Source organism: Zea mays, chromosome 1, assembly GCF_902167145.1.
Source record: "Zea mays cultivar B73 chromosome 1, Zm-B73-REFERENCE-NAM-5.0, whole genome shotgun sequence".
Taxonomy (NCBI): Eukaryota; Viridiplantae; Streptophyta; class Magnoliopsida; order Poales; family Poaceae; genus Zea; species Zea mays.
The window spans coordinates 231,717,510-231,734,489 of NC_050096.1; the positions used below are offsets into that span (position 1 = coordinate 231,717,510).

The 16,980-nt window shown below is 47.5% G+C and overlaps 2 protein-coding genes across 2 annotated transcripts; both read left to right on the plus strand.

The window, feature by feature from the left end:
- Positions 1 to 1,118: 1,118 nt before the first annotated feature.
- On the plus strand, positions 1,119 to 4,409 carry LOC100193466 (Glutamyl-tRNA reductase 1 chloroplastic). The gene is given in 3 exon segments (NM_001138582.1): positions 1,119 to 1,603; positions 2,414 to 2,655; positions 2,772 to 4,409. Coding segments are annotated over 3 exon segments (1,608 nt in total). The 5' UTR covers positions 1,119 to 1,371; the 3' UTR covers positions 3,906 to 4,409.
- A 1,455-nt stretch (positions 4,410 to 5,864) lies between these two features.
- On the plus strand, positions 5,865 to 6,552 carry LOC100277693 (uncharacterized). Its single transcript, NM_001364092.1, has one exon. It carries the CDS (start codon positions 5,955 to 5,957, stop codon positions 6,243 to 6,245), a length of 291 nt encoding a protein of 96 aa, NP_001351021.1. The 5' UTR covers positions 5,865 to 5,954; the 3' UTR covers positions 6,246 to 6,552.
- Positions 6,553 to 16,980: the final 10,428 nt, after the last annotated feature.

Here is a 16,980-nt window from a genome sequence, read left to right on the forward strand (position 1 = left end):
TATAGATGTAACCAGCGCGATCCATACAGCAACCGTCTACTCTAGTAGACGTAGACCACGCACCACAACGGATTGGTGCTGACGCTCCGCACATCCCAAAATGAGACGCCGAATATGCCACGGGAAGAGGCCCGTGCAACAGACAGACGTGAGCAAGAGAGTGTGGCCGCCACGCGGACACGCTTTGCCATGTCGTGTGCCCACCTCGTAGTCCATACAAAAAGCGAAGCGGCGTCCGGGGTCAAAGATGGGAGAGATAAGGGGCAGCAACCAATCACATGTCGCCACACCGACACTCCCTCCTGCTCTCATCCTCCCCTATCCCCGACCCAACTGGCCCACACGACGTGCAGCAATCCAACATGCGCATAAAATAGGCATGCAAAAATAATAGCACGAGCATAGCATGGAAAGTTGCCAAGGCATCCAGTTTCCACAAAATCTCACTTTCTTACTAAAAAAGAAGAACGATTTGTACAGTATGGTAATCTTCACTGAGATACGGGTTCGTAAAGTATTTTTGGGGTGTTTGGTTTGAGGAATCACTCCATCCAAAATGTAGTGGCGCATCATGGATTCATTTCTCAAATTTGGTGGGATGACCACATTCCTCATATTAGTACTAACTAACTAAATATACGGAATGAGGTGATGATGGATCAACTCATTCAATTCCACAAACCAAACAAAAAAGTAAGGAGTGAGAAGATGATGAACTAGCTCATTCCTCAAACCAAACAGCCTATTTATTAACGACACAGGAGTCAAGTGTAGAACTAATTCATCAGGATAAGTTTGTAAAATAACAACCCAAACCCTAGTAAAAGCTCAATTTGATTTTAGACAGAAAAGCAGCAGTCCAATACGATATTCTCTGCAATCGCTTCTTGCTAAAATGAAAATAAAAGGAAAGAGAGAGAGAGGGAGATTGGCTGTATGACGAGGTCCCATACGTAATTTTTTTAGCATAGAAAATTCTGGGCCGACCCCCTAAAGACCAGGCCCAAAGGCACCTCACCACGTGTGGGCCCCACACGCCATGCCGCACCGGCAACTCGACGACCCCCCTCCCATAACCTTTGGGCAGTTTGGCTCCAAGCATCACAAAGCCTTTCTTCCTCCTGTGAAGCCAACTCGTCCCCTCGGGCCAACGCGAGGCCAAAACCAATCTCACATCTCCTCCCCCTCCCACCACCGAGGACCCTTCCCCAAGAACTGCTCCGAGTCCTGGAGCGGGAGAGAGGTCGAGGGAGGAGCCCAATAAGAGTTTCTCCTCGCCTCTCTCTCTCTCTTTCTGCTCGAAAAATTATTGTCGCATTGGTTTGGTTCCCTTGCCAAAGGAGGCTGCTTTTCTGTCCTCCCTGATCTAACATGATGGCGAGCACCGCATCAGCGACCGCCGCCGCCGCCGCCGTGGCATTCGGGGCAGCCGCCAAGCCGCGGGGACCGGCGGCTGTGGCGCTCCGCGCAAGGGTGCCTGCCGGCGGCAGGCGGCGCTCCGGCGTGGTGGTGCGCTGCGACGCCGGCGTGGAGGTCCAGGCGCAGGCGGTGGCCAAGGCCGCCAGCATCGCCGCGCTCGAGCAGTTCAAGATCTCCGCAGACCGTGAGTGCTTTGCCCCCTCGCCTGTCTGTCATCGAGTCTGCCGCCGCTGTTGTTGCCTTTCCTGCGATAACCTTGGGATTGTGCCGGCCTGGCGAATCGTTTGCGTCGCTTCGAGGCTATTGCGGCAGTTGGGATTAGTTTTGCTCTGGTACAGGTCAAAAGGCGTGGGTGCTTTGGGGAATGAAAAAGGAGTAGGCGTGCACTTTGCTTTGTGCTGTTGCAATTTTGCCTTGACCAGGCATAACTTGAATATTCATTGTCGTGATATTCGTTGCAATTTAGAAACGTCCACTGCCTAACTTCTTGCCAAGTAAAATTAATTAGTATGTGTAGCAGGATGCCAGGTCGGATGGCATCAAAGAGAAATTAGCTGTTAGCTGATTGTAGAGCTATATGCTTCACATATTGGTGGAGCTTCTCTTTGTATACAACTGTTCGACGGTCAAAATTTTAATGTCATATCTATATCCACCAAAATTGCATGTTGTAAGAACCTAGGATTAAATGATAACGATGACAAATAATTATATGCATGTGCTTTTGGCATCAGCTATTGGGCATTCATTTTGTGCATAAATGTTTTTTTTGGGGGGGGGGGGGGGGGGGGGGGGTTCTTGTTTCGGTCATATTCATCAAGTGTGAGCATGTTATTTTCACCCTTTAGAATTTGATTGGATAAATGTCTTAAAAATAAGTTGATAAAAGTTTTATGTTGATGTGCAATTATATCCAAATTATCTATTTCAGAAACAAATTGCTTTGCTCTGTCCAGTGTTTGACAATGCTTTAACTTTATATATTCACTACCAGGGTACATGAAGGAAAGGAGTAGCGTAGCTGTGATAGGTCTCAGTGTACACACAGCACCAGTGGAGATGCGTGAAAAACTTGCGGTTGCAGAGGAACTATGGCCCCGTGCTATTCAAGAACTTACTAGTCTAAACCATATTGAAGAGGCTGCTGTTCTTAGTACTTGTAATAGAATGGAAATTTATGTGGTAGCCCTATCATGGAACCGAGGTATCAGAGAAGTAGTTGACTGGATGTCAAAGGTGAGAACCAATCGATCAACTCTTTCTGCTCAGTCTTCTTGCCGCAGTTTCTTGGCTGCTCAAAGAAATATTAGGAAAGATTCCTTAATGAGTGTTTCTTTTTTGCGATTTCACAGAAAAGTGGTATTCCTGCTTCTGAGCTTAAGGAGCACCTATTCATGCTGCGTGACAGTGATGCTACACGCCATCTGTTCGAGGTATCAGCTGGGTTGGACTCTTTGGTTCTCGGTGAAGGACAAATCCTTGCTCAAGTCAAACAAGTTGTGAGAAGTGGGCAAAATAGTGGAGGCCTGGGGAAGAACATCGACAGAATGTTCAAGGATGCAATTACTGCTGGAAAGCGTGTGCGCTCCGAGACCAACATATCATCTGGTGCTGTTTCTGTCAGTTCAGCGGCAGTTGAATTGGCCCTGATGAAGCTTCCAAAGTCTGAAGCCCTTTCAGCTAGGATGCTTTTGATTGGTGCTGGTAAAATGGGAAAACTAGTGATCAAACATCTTATTGCCAAAGGATGCAAGAAGGTGGTTGTGGTCAACCGTTCAGTGGAAAGGGTGGATGCCATCCGCGAGGAGATGAAAGGTATCGAGATTGTGTACAGGCCTCTTTCAGAGATGTACGAAGCTGCTGCTGAAGCTGATGTCCTATTCACGAGCACTGCATCTGAAACCCCATTGTTCACAAAAGAGCACGCAGAGGCACTTCCCACAATTTCCGATGCCATGGGTGGTGCCCGGCTTTTCGTCGACATATCTGTCCCAAGGAATGTCAGCGCGTGCGTCTCTGAAATCGACTCCGCGCGAGTATACAATGTTGATGACCTGAAAGAGGTGGTGGAAGCCAACAAGGAAGACCGTCTCAGGAAGGCGATGGAGGCACAGACAATCATCGCCGAAGAGCTGAAACGGTTTGAGGCGTGGCGGGACTCGCTGGAGACCGTTCCAACCATCAAGAAGCTGAGGTCTTACGCCGACAGGATCCGGGCCTCGGAGCTCGAGAAGTGCCTGCAGAAGATCGGGGACGACGCTCTCACCAAGAAGACAAGGAGAGCCATCGAGGAGCTAAGCACCGGCATCGTGAACAAGCTCCTCCACGGCCCGCTGCAGCACCTGAGGTGCGACGGCGGTAACAGCCGCACCCTTGACGAGACCCTCGAGAACATGCACGCTCTCAATCGGATGTTCGGCCTCGACACCGAGAAGGCTATCGTCGAGCAGAAGATCAAGGCCAAGGTGGAGAAGATCCAAAACTGAGGACAGGAAGCAGTTTTTCTTCCCCGTGTATACATACCATACCCTCCAATCTGATTCCATTTTTTTTTTTTTGACCCTTTCACTTACTGAGCTCCTCCCCTGCTCGCTGAGACGTGGACTGTGCCGTGAATTAGCGCCATGGCAGCAGCTCAATCTGTTGAGAGAGAGCGGCAAATTGTCTCTACTCCAGCTGCTTTTCTTTCTTCATTTTTGCTTGAGCTGCTGTGGCAAGAGCCCCCATTCTTAAGCTATATACTTCATTCGGACGGAACAGGAATGTATCGATGTGTCAGCTGATGCCGTTTTCATTTGTCATTATACTTGTAAGGTTTACTGATACTGTAATACCTTTTACGCTATCCCTGTATTCAGATTGTCGAGCATTATCTTTTCCAGAGAGTTTAACTTTGTTTAGCGGTTGGATCGGTTCATATGAACTTTAATTTCTTCTGTTCATTTAATGTTAAATCAACAAATATAATGCCATAATTGGCATGTTCTTGCACTAATGGCCTGAACTTGCAAGATCAATCTAGCATACGCGTACTACGGCCGTAGCAGCTGGGACTGGTATATTATTTTGGGCTTGGTTTTGCGTGTAATTTCATCAAATGGTAAAAAAAGCAAACAGTTTCAGTTCTAATAGTAAAGCTAGCCGAAGCAAAAAAAAAAAACTCCAATAATGAGGGAGGTCTGTTTGGTAAATTCCTAAAAATCTGATTATAGCTGTGAGCTGAAGATCTTGAAAAACTGAAATTTGTTTGGTTGAAACAACTGTCAACTATAAATTTTATAAAAGCATGAAAGTTTATAATATGGATGACAAAAATATAGAAAATATGAGGTAGTAAGCGATTTTGAATTAAACTATAGAACTCCTTAGATTTTTAGAATTTATTCTGTTGTTGTACTTATTTGGTTGAGATTCTAGATTTTTGACAGAAAATTTAGTTGAGAAATCTGGACTAAACCGACCCGAAACCAAGACGAGAATAACACGGTTGCCAGCTGCCGGGCGTAATACGGTTGCCGGGCGGGCGGGGCACCGTTGATCAGTGTGATATGAACCTCTTGACTGCTTGGAGCACGGCCTGAGCGCGAGGCCCTCGCGCGCATCGCATCCATCGTAGTCGCGCGGTCACATCTCCGACGACCGCGAGCGATCCGGGGAGGAAAACCAGGGTTCAGTTGGCTGCTGTAGCCAGCTCATCAGCTGTCTGCGGGGGCTGAAGTTTAATGACTGAAACCTTCAGGCATGCATTTGGTTGCAGAACGGCTTCCAATCTTCCTTGGAACACTCATGCTCCAACTGTGCCGTTGTCTGAGAATCTTGAGGACGTGTTTGTTTGGTCTCTCTGGCATTGAAGCGCGGTCGGTGCGGTGCTAAAAAATTCGCTCACGTGGCATGAAATCCATGCAAAATACTAAGAAAAGAGCAGTGGCAATGACCGATCCAGCACTGATCCCGGCTTCACCTCTGTACTCTCACCTTTGATTGAGTCAAAACTCCTCACCTACCAACGAATAGATAGATGGTGTGCTACGACGGTGCAAGTTTGTGCTCTTCTGCGCCGGTGGAAGGCTTCTGCGTCATGCTAAGGGGAGACATGCGTGTCTTCTAGCCCAACGTGTGTACACTTACTCACATCATCATCCTGGCACATTTTCTTTCTCTACTGGTAGAGCAACGGAGCGAGGTGTTCATCAGCCGGCGTAACTGCGAAAGCGAATTGAAATCTATGCGCACTGTTCTCTTCCCTTGAAGACATGCCGTAATATATTAGTATAAGAGATCAATCTGTCAGGCAGGCTGTCACTACGTCACGTCGCCGATGAGAAGTCAAGTCCGTGCACATCATCATACACGGCATTTACTTCCTTAGACTTCTTCCGATGGGGAAAAAAAGAAGTAGTAGTTGGAGGTCCATAAATCCTCTCTCTCTCTCTCGCTATAAGGCACCAAAGCATCAGATTTGTGCTTGAAACTCCTCCTCCTCCTCCTCCTCCACCACCACCTCGCCTTCTCTTCTTTTTGTCTTGCGTCGCAGCATGGTGAGGAACCCCCTAAAAGCCAGGCCGACGCTGGTGCTCATCAGCCTTCTTCTAATGGCGGACCTGGCAACCGTTGGCTATAGCCGAAGAGTTGCAGAACTGGGTGCGTTAGCCGTGAGCGACAGCGGCGGCGGTGGCGGTGGCTCGCCGCCGGGCAAAGGCTGCTGCTTGCCCAACCAGTCATCTTCTTCAGCGTCAGGGCGACACCTCGGTGACGATTGTTGCAAGCAAATGCGTATTGTGTCCAAGAGGCTGGTGCCCCAGGGGCCAAACCCTCTGCACAACTGACCAGCTCCGGGCTCCAGGTCTGCACTTGCATGCATCGAGAGATAGGCAGAGGCTTTTTCCTTTTTGTAACGCAGCCATGCAGAGTGATTAGTGGAGCTGCAGGTCTTCCTCTTCCATGAGGTCATGTAAATTATAGGCCTACAGCTTAGTTTGCCGCTAGCTCATACGCTCTCTCTGTCACACACTTTTGTCACTTTTGATTGAGAGCCGCTCTTCATCGGTGACGGTGAGAGACTGAAACTTTGTAATAATGGATGGTCGAGGGCAAAACTCTTGCATAGGCTGGAATTCTATTTTCCTTTATCTAGAAACTGCCTTTTGATGATGAGAATTTTTACTGGGACCTGTGGTTCTGACATTGTGTTTTTTTCTCTACGTGCTTAACTACCTAACTGTTGTAGTCTTCTCAATAGATTTTCCCTCACAATTCTTAGCCGATTTGTTTCTCTAATTTATATAAGTTTTGATCAGCTGGAATGATTCTCACAATTCTTAGCCGATTTGTTTCTCTAATTTATATAAGTTTTGATCAGCTGGAATGATTCTTGATTCATTCCTGAACAAACGAACAAGGAAACAATAGAAGATGGTTCTTTTTTTTTTGTCCCTTCCGCTCCTCGTCTTTGAGTAGGAGACGATGATATTTCATCAGAACACGCCACAAGCGAAGATAAGACATTCTCTATTATTCAGCTGGACAACATAAAACGAAATTACGATGCTGACTAATTGACTAGTACTTTTAACTTGATCCAAGTATATATACATGCAAGCAAATAGTACAAGCTTCGTTGCAATGTAAACAAGTAGAGGTTTAGTTTAAGAAAGCTTGATGCGGCCGGCATGATTGGAGTTGAAGAACACGTCGGATGATCCTACAAGCTAGCTGCCGTCATCCACTGGGATGTTCGGTCAACTCCGTGAAGTTGAATCCAAATTCGGCTGCCGACCTGCCGTCCAAGCCCAACTGCTCTCCATTTGCCCTCGAGCAATCAATGTATACACAAGCCATGGTATCACGCCGTATGAGATGACAACGAGTTAGTCATGCATCCTCCCCGTCCACTCCATCTTTGCTTGCTCACGAGCAAGGTTTTAAAGTCGGCTAGTCGACTCTAGTCGCCTAAGCACCGATAAGGTGACTAATCGCGATTAGTCATCGATTAGCTCGATTAGTCGACTCCCTAGTCGTCCTATAGTCGTCCATCTATAACAGGACCATATATATATATATATATATATATAACAGTATACTAGATTGCAAATCCTAGTCGACTCCCATCCTCATCTGCAGCAAGCAAAGAGCAACTCAAGAAGTGCTCATCTCTGTTTCCAGCAAAAGAACAAAAGACTAGAGGAGGGAGAGATTACCAGAAGTGCTCATCTCTGTTCCAGCAAAAGAACAACAGAGCAGGAGGGAGTGGAGGATGGTCTGAACTCTGAACAGAGCAGAGCAGGCGGCGCTCAGCAGTCAGCAGTCCAGCTCCAACAAGAAGATGAGGGCGACGACGCTCAGCACAACAGTTAGCACTCAGCAGTCCATCTCCAGTCCAGCAAGCAGAGGAGGGCGGTGGCGCTCAGAGCAGCAGCAAGCAGAGGAGGGCGGCGACGCTCAGAGCAGTTAGCAGCAAGCAGAGGAGGGCGGCGGCGCTCAGAGCAGTTAGCAGCAATCAAATGAAGGCGGCGGCGCTCAGAGCAGCAGCAAGCAGAGGAGGGCGGCGGCGCTCAGAGCAGTTAGCAGCAAGCAAATGAAGGCGGCGGCGCTCAACTCCAGCTAGGGTAAAAGACTGTACAAGAGGGGCAACGACATTGGCACACTGGCGCTCAGTTTCAGCTCCCCTGGTGGGCCGGCCCAAATAGAAAAGAGCAGCCTGGAGCCCAAAACAGAACACCTAGTCGAGAACAAGCCTAATCGGACGACCAATCGCCGACTAATCGCGATTAGTCGGACGACTAGGTTTCTAGTCGCCCTAATCGCGTCGGTGGCCCTAATCGGCCTTGCAGCAGCGATAAGTCCGACTAATCGCGACTAATCGCGATTAGTCGGACGACTTTAAAACCATGCTCACGAGTCACGTGGGCGTCCGCAGTGGAGGAGCACATTAAAAAAAAGATGGCGGTCACCGAGAAAGGCCCGAAGTGCAACGACCCGTTATACTTTCACCGTTGGAAGCGGACGGTATTCGCTGCTCTGTGAATCCAGCCTGGCGTATTGCTCGCCGCTCTATGAGTCGGGACGCCATGACTTTCGTCTAAGTGGCCTCTATGAGTCGGGACGCCATGACTTTCGTCTAAGCGGCCGCAGCCCAACTCCTAACTTGGAACGGGCGTCCCTAGTGGAAGAGCAGATTAAAAGAAAGATGGTGGTCTGCGAGAAAGGGCGCATGGGACTAGAAAGGTCTGGAGTGCAGCGACCCGTTATCTTTCCACCATTGAAAGTGGGCGGTATTCGCTGCTCTGTGATGTGTTAGAACTTAGAATCGTTAAGGCTCGGTAAGGTAAGAAGTCACTAGTTAGGGTCAGTTACAGTCAACACCCGCTCATGTGTAGGTGAAAGGGAATTAGGCTTACACCTAGTTCCCAAATAATTTTGGTGGTTGAATTGCCCAACACAAATATTCGAACTAACTAGTTTGCCCCAGTGTATAGAGTATACAGGTGTAAAGGTTCACATTCAGTCAATAAAAAGACCAAGTGTTGGATTCAACAAAGGAGCAATGAGGCAACCGAGGGCACCTCTGGCTGGAGGCACCGGACTGTCCGGTGTGCACCGGACAGTGTCCGGTGCGCCCAGAGGACACCAACTCAAACTCTTCGCCCTCGGGAATTCTCGGAAGCCGGCGCGCTATAATTCACCGGACTGTCCGGTGTGCACCGGACATGTCCGGTGCTCCAAGGAAGCGCGGTCTCCGGAACTCGCCAGCCTCGGGTTCGCGCGGCAGCCGCTCCGCTAAAATTCACCGGACTGTCCGGTGTGCACCGGACTGTCCGGTGTGCCAGCGAAGCAACGGCTCCCTGCGGCGCCAACGGCTCCCTGCGGTGCATTTAATGCGCGCGCAGCGCGCGCAGACGTCAGGCACGCCCATACCGGTGCACCGGACATCAAACAGTACCTGTCCGGTGTGCACCGGACACCCAGGCGGGCCCACAAGTCAGAAGCTCCAACGGCTAGAATCCAACGACAGTGATGACGTGGCAGGGGGCACCGGACTGTCCGGTGTGCACCGGACTGTCCGGTGCGCCATCTGAAAGGGAATTAGGCTTACACCTAGTTCCTATATAATTTTGGTGGTTGAATTGCCCAACACAAATCCTTGGACTAACTAGTTTGCCCAAGTGTATAGATTATACAGGTATAAAAGGTTCACACTCAGCCAATAAAAAGACCAAGTTTTGGATTCAACAAAGGAGCCAAGGGGCAACCGAAGGCACCCCTGGTCTGGCGCACCGGACTGTCCGGTGTGCCACCGGACAGTGAACAGTACCTGTCCGGTGCACCAGGGGACTCAGACTCAAACTCGCCACCTTCGGGAATTTCCAGGCGTCTCCGCTATAATTCACCGGACTGTCCGGTGTGCACCGGACATGTCCGGTGCTCCAAGGAAGCTCGGCCTCCTGAACTCGCCAGCCTCGGGTTCGCGCGGCAGCCGCTCCGCTAAAATTCACCGGACTGTCCGGTGTGCACCGGACTGTCCGGTGTGCCAGCGGAGCAACGGCTCCCTGCGGCGCCAACGGCTCCCTGCGCTGCATTTAATGCGCGCGCAGCGCGCGCAGACGTCAGGAACGCCCATGCCGGTGCACCGGACATCAAACAGTGCATGTCCGGTGTGCACCGGACACCCAGGCGGGCCCACAAGTCAGAAGCTCCAACGGTCAGAATCCAACGGCAGTGATGACGTGGCAGGGGCACCGGACTGTCCGGTGTGCACCGGACTGTCCGGTGCGCCATCGTGCAGACGCCTCCAGCCAACGGTCAAGTTTGGTGGTTGGGGCTATAAATACCCCAACCACCCCACCATTCATTGCATCCAAGTTTTCCACTTCTCAACTACTACAAGAGCTCTAGCATTCAATTCTAGACACACTAAAGAGATCAAATCCTCTCCAATTCCACACAAAACCCTAGTGACTAGTGAGAGTGATTTGCCGTGTTCATTTGAGCTCTTGCGCTTGGATTACTTCTTTTCTTTCTCACTTATTCTTGTGATCAAAACTTCATTGTAATCAAGGCAAGAGGCACCAATTGTGTGGTGGCCCTTGCGGGGAAGTTTTGTTCCCGGCTTTGATTTGAGAAGAGAAGCTCACTCGGTCCGTGGGACCGTTTGAGAGAGGGAAGGGTTGAAAGAGACCCGGCCTTTGTGGCCTCCTCAACGGGGAGTAGGTTTGAGAGAACCGAACCTCGGTAAAACAAATCCGTGTGTCACACTTCATTATTTGCGTGCGATTTGTTTTGCGCCCTCTCTCGCGGACTCGTTTATATTTCTAACACTAACCCGGCTTGTAGTTGTGTTTATATTTGTAAATTTCAGTTTCGCCCTATTCACCCCCCCCCTCTAGGCGACTATCAATTGGTATCAGAGCCCGGTGCTTCATTAGAGCCTAACCGCTCGAAGTGATGTCGGGAGATCACGCCAAGAAGGAGATGGAGACCGGCGAAAAGCCCACTACGAGCCACGGGAGCACTTCATCGGAAGAGTCCCGCACCAAAAGGAGGGAGAAGAAAAAGAGCTCCTCCAACAAAGGGAAGGAGAAGAAATCTTCTTCTCACCACAAAGAGAAGAAGGAAAAATCTTCTTCCCACAAGCCGCATCGGAAAGGCGACAAGCACAAGAGGATGAGGAAAGTGGTCTACTACGAGACCGACACTTCATCAACATCGACCTCCGACTCCGATGCGCCCTCCGTCACTTCTAAGCGCCAAGAGCGCAAGAAGTATAGTAAGATCCCCCTACGTTACCCTCGCATTTCCAAACATACACCTTTACTTTCCGTCCCATTAGGCAAACCACCAACTTTTGATGGTGAAGATTACGCTAGGTGGAGCGATTTAATGCGATTTCATCTAACCTCGCTCCACAAAAGCATATGGGATGTTGTTGAGTTTGGCGCGCAGGTACCGTCGGTAGGGGATGAGGACTATGATGAGGATGAGGTGGCCCAAATCGAGCACTTCAACTCTCAAGCAACAACAATACTCCTCGCCTCTCTAAGTAGAGAGGAGTATAACAAAGTACAAGGGTTGAAGAGCGCCAAGGAGATTTGGGATGTGCTCAAAACCGCGCACGAGGGAGACGAGCTCACCAAGATCACCAAGCGGGAAACGATCGAGGGGGAGCTCGGTCGGTTCCGGCTTCGCAAAGGGGAGGAGCCACAACACATGTACAACCGGCTCAAGACCTTGGTGAATCAAGTGCGCAACCTCGGGAGCGTAAAGTGGGATGACCACGAGATGGTTAAGGTTATTCTAAGATCTCTTATTTTCCTTAACCCTACTCAAGTTCAATTAATCCGTGGTAATCCTAGATATACTAAAATGACCCCCGAGGAAGTTATCGGGAATTTTGTGAGTTTCGAGTGCATGATCGAAGGCTCGAGGAAGATCAACGAGCTTGATGATGCCACCACATCCGAAGCTCAACCCGTTGCATTCAAGGCAACGGAGGAGAAGAAGGAGGAGTCTACACCAAGTAGACAACCAATCGACGCCTCCAAGCTCGACAATGAGGAAATGGCGCTCGTCATCAAGAGCTTCCGCCAAATCCTCAAACAAAGGAGGGGGAAAGACTACAAGTCCCGCTCCAAGAAGGTTTGCTACAAGTGTGGTAAGCCCGGTCATTTTATTGCTAAATGTCCTATATCTAGTGACAGTGACCGAGGTGACGACAAGAAGGGGAGGCGAAAGGAGAAGAAGAGGTACTACAAGAAGAAGGGCGGTGCTGCCCATGTTTGTCGGGAGTGGAACTCCGACGAAAGCTCAAGCGACTCCTCCGACGACGAGGACGCCGCCAACATCGCCGTCACCAAGGGACTTCTCTTCCCCAACGTCGGCCACAAGTGCCTCATGGCAAAGGATGGCAAAAGGAAAAAGGTTAAATCTAACTCCTCCACTAAATATGAATCTTCTAGTGATGATAATGCTAGTGATGAGGAGGATAATTTGCGTTCCCTTTTTGCCAACCTTAACATAGCTCAAAAGGAAAAATTAAATGAATTGGTTAGTGCTATTCATGAAAAGGATGACCTTTTGGATTCCCAAGAGGATTGTCTAATTAAAGAAAACAAAAAACATGTTAAGGTTAAAAAGGCTTATGCTCTAGAAGTAGAAAAATGTGAAAAATTATCTAGTGAGCTAAGCACTTGCCGTGAGATAATTGACAACCTTAGGAATGAAAATGCTATTTTAAATGCTAAGGTTGATTCACATGTTTGTAATGGTTCAAATCCCAATCTTAGAGATGATAATGTTGACTTGCTTGCTAAGATTGATGAATTGAATGTATCTCTTGCTAGCCTTAGATTAGAGAATGAAAATTTAATTGCTAAGGCTAAAGATTTTGATGTTTGCAAAGTTACAATTTCCAATCTTAAAGATAAAAATGATATTCTTCATGCTAAGATTGTTGAACTTAATTCTTGCAAACCCTCTACATCTATTATTGAGCATGTATCTATTTGTACTAGATGTAGAGATGTTGATATTAATGCTATTCATGATCATATGGCTTTAATTAAACAACAAAATGATCATATAGCAAAACTAGATGCTAAAATTGCCGAGCACAACCTAGAGAATGAAAAATTTAAATTTGCTCGTAGCATGCTTTATAATGGGAGACGCCCGGGCATTAAGGATGGCATTGGCTTCCAAAGGGGAAACAATGTCAAAATTAGTACCCCTCCTAAGAGATTGTCCAACTTTGTTAAGGGCAAAGCTCCCATGCCTCAGGATAACGAGGGTTACATTTTATACCCTGCCGGTTATCCCGAGGACAAAATTAGGAAAATTCATTCTAGGAAGTCTCACTCTGGCCCTAATCATGCTTTTATGTATAAGGGTGAGACATCTAGTTCTAGGCAACCAACCCGTGCCAAGTTGCCTAAGAAGAAGATTCCCAATGCATCAAATGAACATAGCATTTCATTTAAGACCTTTGATGCATCATATGTTTTGACTAACAAATCCGGCAAGGTCGTTGCCAAGTTTGTTGGGGGCAAACACAAGGGCTCCAAGACTTGTGTTTGGGTACCCAAAGTTCTTGTATCTAATGCCAAAGGACCCAAAACAGTTTGGGTACCTAAAGTCAAGAACTAAATTTGTTTTGTAGGTTTATGCATCCGGCGGCTCAAGTTGGATACTCGACAGCGGGTGCACAAACCACATGACCGGGGAGAAAAGGATGTTCTCCTCATATGAGAAAAACCAAGATCCCCAACGAGCTATCACTTTCGGGGATGGAAATCAAGGTTTGGTCAAAGGTCTTGGTAAAATTGCTATATCTTCTGACCATTCTATTTCCAATGTTTTTCTTGTTGATTCATTAGATTACAACCTGCTTTCTGTTTCCCAATTATGTCAAATGGGCTACAACTGTCTTTTTACTGATGTAGGTGTCACTGTCTTTAGAAGAAGTGATGATTCAATAGCATTTAAGGGAGTGTTAGAGGGTCAGCTATACTTGGTAGATTTTGATAGAGCTGAACTCGACACTTGCTTAATTGCTAAGACTAACATGGGTTGGCTCTGGCACCGCCGACTAGCCCATGTTGGGATGAAGAATCTTCACAAGCTTCTAAAGGGAGAACACATTTTAGGATTAACAAATGTTCATTTTGAGAAAGACAGGGTTTGTAGCGCATGCCAGGCAGGAAAGCAAGTTGGAACCCATCATCCACACAAGAACATCTTGACGACCGACAGGCCACTGGAGCTCCTACACATGGATCTATTCGACCCGATTGCTTACATAAGCATCGGCGGGAGTAAGTACTGTCTAGTTATTGTGGATGATTATTCTCGCTTCACTTGGGTATTCTTTTTACAGGAAAAATCTCAAACCCAAGAGACCTTAAAGGGATTCTTGAGACGAGCTCAAAATGAGTTCGGCTTAAGGATCAAGAAAATAAGAAGCGACAACGGGACGGAGTTCAAGAACTCTCAAATTGAAGGCTTCCTTGAGGAGGAGGGAATCAAGCATGAGTTCTCTTCTCCCTACACACCTCAACAAAATGGTGTAGTGGAGAGGAAGAATCGAACTCTATTGGACATGGCAAGAACCATGCTTGATGAGTACAAGACACCGGACCGGTTTTGGGCCGAAGCGGTCAACACTGCCTGCTACGCCATCAACCGGTTATATCTTCACCGAATCCTCAAGAAGACATCCTACGAACTCCTAACCGGTAAAAAGCCCAACATTTCATACTTCAGAGTTTTTGGTAGCAAATGCTTTATTCTTGTTAAAAGAGGTAGAAAATCTAAATTTGCACCTAAAACTGTAGAAGGCTTTTTACTAGGATATGACTCAAACACAAGGGCATATAGAGTCTTTAACAAGTCCACTGGACTAGTTGAAGTCTCATGTGACGTTGTGTTTGATGAAACTAACGGCTCTCAAGTAGAGCAAGTTGATCTTGATGAGATAGGTGAAGAACAGGCTCCATGCATAGCGCTAAGGAACATGTCCATTGGGGATGTGTGTCCTAAGGAATCCGAAGAGCCTCCACATGCACAAGATCAACCGTCCTCCTCCACGCAAGCATCTCCACCAACTCAAAATGAGGATGAAGCTCAAGTTGATGAAGGACAAAATCAAGAAGATGAGCCACCTCAAGATAATGGCAATGATCAAGGGGGAGATACAAATGATCAAGATAAGGAGGATGAGGAAGAACCAAGGCCGCCACACCCAAGAGTCCACCAAGCAATACAACGAGATCACCCCGTCGACACCATCCTCGGCGACATTCATAAGGGGGTAACCACTCGATCTCGTGTTGCACATTTTTGTGAACATTACTCTTTTGTCTCCTCTATTGAGCCACACAGGATAGAGGAAGCACTTCAAGATTCGGATTGGGTGGTGGCAATGCAAGAGGAGCTCAACAATTTCACGAGGAACGAGGTATGGCATTTAGTTCCACGTCCTAACCAAAATGTTGTAGGAACCAAATGGGTCTTCCGCAACAAGCAAGATGAGCATGGTGTGGTGACAAGGAACAAAGCTCGACTCGTGGCCAAAGGGTATTCACAAGTCGAAGGTTTGGATTTCGGTGAAACCTATGCACCCGTAGCTAGGCTTGAGTCAATTCGCATATTATTGGCCTATGCTACTTACCATGGCTTTAAGCTCTATCAAATGGACGTGAAAAGTGCCTTCCTCAACGGACCAATCAAGGAAGAGGTCTATGTTGAGCAACCTCCCGGCTTTGAAGACAGTGAGTACCCTAACCATGTCTATAGGCTCTCTAAGGCGCTTTATGGGCTCAAGCAAGCCCCAAGAGCATGGTATGAATGCCTAAGAGATTTCCTTATTTCTAATGGCTTCAAAGTCGGCAAGGCCGATCCTACACTCTTTACTAAAACTCTTGAAAATGACTTGTTTGTATGCCAAATTTATGTTGATGATATTATATTTGGGTCTACTAACGAGTCTACATGTGAAGAGTTCAGTAGGATCATGACACAGAAATTCGAGATGTCGATGATGGGGGAGTTGAAGTATTTTCTAGGATTCCAAGTCAAGCAACTCCAAGAGGGCACCTTCATTAGCCAAACGAAGTACACTCAAGACATTCTAACCAAGTTTGGAATGAAGGATGCCAAGCCCATCAAGACACCCATGGGAACCAATGGGCATCTCGACCTCGACACGGGAGGTAAATCCGTCGATCAAAAGGTATACCGATCGATGATTGGTTCATTGCTTTATTTATGTGCATCTCGACCGGACATTATGCTTTCCGTATGCATGTGTGCAAGATTCCAATCCGACCCTAAGGAATCCCACCTTACGGCCGTAAAACGAATCTTGAGATATTTGGCTTATACACCTAAGTTTGGGCTTTGGTACCCTCGGGGATCCACTTTTGATTTGATTGGTTATTCGGATGCCGATTGGGCGGGATGTAAGATTAATAGGAAGAGCACATCGGGGACTTGCCAGTTCTTGGGAAGATCCTTGGTGTCATGGGCTTCAAAGAAGCAAAATTCGGTCGCTCTTTCCACTGCCGAAGCCGAGTATATTGCCGCAGGTCATTGTTGCGCGCAATTGCTTTGGATGAGACAAACCCTGCGGGACTACGGTTACAAATTAACCAAAGTTCCTTTGCTATGTGATAATGAGAGTGCAATCAAAATGGCCGACAATCCCGTCGAGCATAGCCGCACTAAGCACATAGCCATTCGGTATCATTTTCTTAGGGATCACCAACAAAAGGGAGATATCGAGATTTCTTATATTAACACTAAAGATCAATTAGCCGATATCTTTACCAAGCCACTTGATGAACAATCTTTTACCAAACTTAGGCATGAGCTCAATATTCTTGATTCTAGAAATTTCTTTTGCTAACTTGCACACATAGCTCATTTGTATACCTTTGATCATATCTCTTTCATATGCTATGACTAATGTGTTTTTCAAGTGTATTTCAAACCAAGTCATAGGTGTATTGAAAGGAAATTGGAGTCTTCGGCGAAGACAAAGGCTTCCACTCCGTAACTCATCCTTCGCCA

Coding starts and splice junctions, on each gene's coding strand:
- LOC100277693 (NM_001364092.1), top strand. CDS start 5,955: ATGGTGAGGAACCCCCTAAAAGCCAGGCCGACGCTGGTGCTCATCAGC.